This window comes from Lycium barbarum, chromosome 2 (genome assembly GCF_019175385.1).
Source record: "Lycium barbarum isolate Lr01 chromosome 2, ASM1917538v2, whole genome shotgun sequence".
NCBI classification, from domain to species: domain Eukaryota; kingdom Viridiplantae; phylum Streptophyta; class Magnoliopsida; order Solanales; family Solanaceae; genus Lycium; species Lycium barbarum.
The window spans coordinates 119,278,107-119,283,405 of NC_083338.1; the positions used below are offsets into that span (position 1 = coordinate 119,278,107).

General features: G+C 36.6%; 1 protein-coding gene across 1 annotated transcript; it reads left to right on the forward strand.

The window, feature by feature from the left end:
* The first annotated feature begins 404 nt into the window (after positions 1-404).
* On the forward strand, positions 405-992 carry LOC132628814 (uncharacterized). Its single transcript, XM_060344577.1, has one exon. It carries the CDS (start codon positions 405-407, stop codon positions 990-992), a length of 588 nt encoding a protein of 195 aa, XP_060200560.1.
* Positions 993-5,299: the final 4,307 nt, after the last annotated feature.

Below are 5,299 nucleotides of genomic sequence, written 5' to 3' on the forward strand. Positions count from 1 at the left end.
CCCCCTGGAAAACAAAACAGACATGGCCCAGATATAGAATATGACTCTGATCAGGAGCATTGTTATGACACTAGTGAGGATCAAATAGAAGGAATATCATCTGATGAAGAAGTGCCAGATAGTTTGATAGATGTTACTAAAGAAGAAGAGGCACAGATTCTGGACAGTTTGGCTGAAATATTTGCTCCAAGCCCTAAGGACAATAAAGATCCTATTACATACGAAAGGGAACAAATCATACAACAACAAGGTTTGTCTCCAAGAGGTAACAAAAACAAAAAAGGTAAGAACACTAATAAGGGAGACAATACTGTACTCCCAGAAAATTTTGAACAATCTGGAAAGGTTGTTCCACCACCTAAGATTTCTTTATGATTAAATTCATAATATGGAATATCAGGGGGATGACCTCCAAAGGTGCTCTTGAAAGACTAACCAAGGTAGTCAAACTTTATAATATAGATTTTGTTGCTTTGCAAGAACCTTTTTTTAAAAGCAATAAAGTTGATAAGTTTAGGAGAAGGTTAGGATTTGACCATGCCATCTCCAATTCACATAGTAAAGTCTGGATTTTCTGGAATACTAACATTGTTTGTTCAGTGATTTCCAAGACTAGACAACAGGTTACTTTGCAGGTTGACTGGCAGAGAAGTACATATATGTCTTGGATAACTATTGTATATGCTAGATCAAGAGCTAACAAAAGAAAACATCTTTGGCAGAAATTAAGAGACTTAAATTCTATCATTGATGGTCCATGGGTCATTGGTGGGGATTTCAACTCTATAATGGAAGCTGAAGAGAAAAAATGGGGTGCCTCTTTTAGACTAAGTACTTGTTTAGATTTTATAAACTGTATGGATGATTGCGGTATGACTGATGCTGGATTTGTAGGTAATATTCACACTTGGTGTAATGGCAGAGGAGGTACTGGAAGAATCCATATGAGACTAGACAGGCTTTTTCACAATGAGGAATGGGCTACTAGATAGACAAATATCACTGTGGAGCACCTCTCAAAGACTGGCTCAGACCATAACCTACTATTGGCCACCTGCACTAACGGTAACCAACAGGTAATCAAATACTTCAAGTTTCTTAATTTTTGGACTGACCAAGAAGATTTTCTCCCATTGGTTAGAACGGTTTGGGAGACTGAAGTATATGGTAATCCTATGTGGAGATTTCATCAAAAGCTTAAAATGGTGGCCAAAGAACTTAGTAAATGGTCTAGAGACAGTATTGGAGATGTGTTCCAGAGAGTCAAGGAAATGGAGAATGAAGTCTCCGCTGCTGAAACTACATACTTGACCTCAGACTCTGATACTGACAGAATGCTTCTCAATAAAGCCAAAGCTGAATACATCAAGTGGTTGAAAATGGAAGACTCCATCATCAGGCAGAAAGCAAGAATAAAATGGGCTGAGGATGGAGACTCCAACACAAAATACTTTCATAGCACTATAAGGGCTAGAAGAAGAAGAGCCCATATTCACAAAATCAAGGACCAGCAGGGTCAGTGGGTAGAAGGAAATGCTAACATTTCACAGGTTGCGATTAACTACTTCAGTGGTATCTTCACCGAAAATCAAAGGGTTATGAACTTGGATTTTGTAAGAGATTGTGATAATTTGATCAATGCTGAGGACAACTCTCATTTGACTAAAATCCCAACAGAAGAGGAAATCAAGATAGTTATAGATTCTATGGATCCAAACAGTTGTGCAGGTCCAGATGGTTTCAATGGCCTTTGTTTTCAACATTGCTGGGATATAATCCGAAGAGAGGTAGTATCTTTTGTGCTTTCTTTCTTTCAAGGAGCGGACCTTACTAAGTTTTATACTCATTCCTGTTTAACTCTAATTCCTAAGGTTACTTCTCCGGACTGTTTTTCTAAACTTAGACCTATCAGTTTAAGTAACTTCTCTAACAAGATTTTATCAAAAATCCTAGCCTTGAGAATCAACACCATTTTGCCTAAGATCATTTCTGAAAATCAATCTGGCTTTGTCAAAGGTAGACAGATAACCGAGAATATTCTCCTAACACAAGAGATTATTCATGGTATCAGATCTAAATCTGACAGTTGCAATGCTGTTATCAAACTTGACATGTCTAAAGCTTATGATAAACTTTCTTGGAATTTCCTTACTTCTGTCCTTAAGAAGATGGGATTTGCCGAGTTTTTTATACAAATGGTTTTTAGATTGATTTCTAACAATTGGTATTCAGTAATCATTAATGGTACTAGATATGGTTTCTTCAAATCTTCTAGAGGGTTAAAACAAGGTGATCCTTTATCTCCTGCTCTTTTTATAATTGCTGCTGAAACTCTTTCCAGAGCCTTGAATTATCTTCATCATAATAATAGGTTCATTAGCTTCTCTATGCATAAAAAAGGGCCACAGATTAATCATCTAAGCTACGCAGATGACCTTGTATTATTCACCTCTGCTGATAAATATTCTATTAAGCTTATTATGAAACAGCTGAAGTTGTATCAACAGGCATCAGGACAGGTAATCAACAACGAAAAAACTTTCTTTCTCACACATAGTAAGACCGACAGAATTTATAATAGAAGGATTAGAAGGTGGACCGGCTACAAACAAGCTTCCTTCCCTTTTACTTATTTAGGCTGTCCTATATACTGTGGTAGAAAGAGAATTTCTTATTTCTCTGACATTTCAAAAAAGATCCTTAATAAGATCGCAGAGTGGCAAGGTAGATTTCTATCCCCTGGAGGTAAGGCTGTGCTTATTAAACACGTTTTACAATCTCAGGCTTTACATATATTTGTTGCTTTAATGCCTCCTGTCACAGTTCTTTATGAGATTGAAATGAAATTTGCTAATTTTTTCTGGGGAGAAAAAGATGAAAAAAATAACTATCATTGGTCCTCCTGGGAGAACATGAGTTTTCCAACCAAAGAAGGGGGATTGGGGTTCAAGAGCCTTTTGGATATCTGCTACACTTTTACTGCTAAAAGATGGTGGAGATTAAGGACAGAACCATCGCTGTGGGCCCAGTTCCTAAAAGCTAAGTATTGTCAAAGAAGTAATCTCAACTCTAAGTTGATAGCTTCTAAAGACTCTGCTGCCTGGAAGGATCTGCTTCACATCAGGGATAAAATAGAGACCAAAATCAACTGGCATATTAACTCAGGTAATATCCTATTTTGGTGGGATAACTGGACCTTTCAAGGGTCCATTTATCAGATGATTAACCCAACTCCCAAACCTGGTAATACAAAAGTCAAGAATTGTTTACGGAACCAACGATGGGAGTTGGAAAATATGGAGCCTTTTATACCAAGGGATATTTTGAATCTCATCAGAACTATCCCTATTGGTAACGAAGGAAAAAAGGATGAGGCTATTTGGAATCTGAGTAGTGATGGTAATTTTAGTTGTTCAACTGCCTTTGAATTCCTTAGAAACAAACAGATGGCTGCCCCTATTTATAACTTCATTTGGATAAAAGAAATCCCTTTCAAGATTTCTTTTTTCATGTGGAAACTTTTAAAGAAAAATCTCCCCTTGGATGCTTCATTATTGAGATTTCACATTGATAAAGGTGCTAGTTGTTGTTGTTGCAGGATAGCATGCATCGAAACAGGAGATCATGTTTTTGTAGCAAGTGAACTAGCCAAACAAACTTGGCAAATTATTACAAGACCTTTGGGAATAAACATGTTTGGAAACTCGGTCCAATCAATCATATGGCAATGGTGGAGACAACAACCAAGAAATATAGTGCACAAATTCCTTCTACTAATCACACCAGTGATAGTATGTTGGGAGATTTGGAAAGCAAGATGTACAATAAAATTTGAAAAAAAAAAGATCACTGCCTCTAATATATGTTTTCAATCTCTGTTTCAGATCAAGGTGGCCATTGGAAAGAAGTTCAAATTCATTGATTACACATGGAACTGGAGCAAGGTCTGTCTTATGGCAGAAAATTTCAAGGCAGTCATTACAAGCAAGATGATCAGATGGGTCAAACCAACCAGCAACACTTGGAAACTCAACACTGATGGAAGCTATATGAAGAATCAAAACAAAGCTGGTGCAGGTGGAATTGTTAGGAACAGAATTGGGAACATGATAATGGCTTTCTCATATCCTTCTCAATTCTACACTAACACTTATAGTGAAGCCTATGCAGCTTTAATTGGAATATCCTGGTGTGTTAATCATCAATTCGAGGCTCTTGAAGTAGAATTGGATTCCATGCTAGTGGTTCAAATGTTAAATGGTACTCTCAAACCTCCATGGAGGATACAAAGTATCATTGATAAAATAAAGACAAAGATGAAGCACAGAAACATCTCTATCAAGCATTGCTATAGGGAATGAAACGAGGTGGCGGATGCTCTAGCCAAACATGCTACACAAATTCAGGTCCCAATGATTTTTTTGAACGAAGGAGGCCTACCCACTGAGGTTAGAGGTGCCTTAAGGATGAATAAACTCGACTTCCCATCTTTCAGAAGAAGAGTAAAGAAGAATACTAGTTGGTACTTTGAACCTCCTTAAATTATTCACCCGTAGGATGCATTAGCTTATGATAATTTTCAATGCATTAACATAGAATCTATATGTATGATCTTTGGATCAAAACCGCAAATGGATGCTTCGGCTGTCCAAAAAATTCAAAGGAGGTAAGGTATTAAGTCCCCCTCCAACATGGTGTAACTGTTGTTTAATTTAAATAAGAAGGTTTCTGCTTTGATAAAAAAAAAAAAAAAAAAAAAAGAGTTCATAGTGCAATGAATTATTTTTTCCATCGAGAACACGCAATAGAGAAATTGATTTGGATAATACAGTAGGGTTAATAAAATTGTACCATTCTTCTAAAAGGTTCATAAGAGTAATTTAAAAAAAAAAAAAAAAAAACGCCGACTCATTCTTGTCACAATTTTTTTATGGCAAAGTCAACTAAGTCAATATGCAGTCCTTAAGCGTAACCAAAAACGAACATGGCATTTTTTTTTTGGCAATTAAAGATTTTATTAATTACCAAGTGCACCAATACAAAGCAGAGGGTGAAGCCATACCAAGCTTGTCTCTTCTCAGTGTCATCCAAACAAAGCTTTCACGACTAAGCATCTAAGAACCTATCAACCAGTAGAATCATCAAGTACAAATAAAATCAAACAGCATTTGATTTCTCCTAGCTTGAATGCAAAGTCCAGTCTTGATTAGATGAAGCGCATATCCATGGGTCTGGATTTGTTTTGAAATACTCGATCATTCCTCTCAATCCGGATTTTATATATCACAGCAGCAAAATC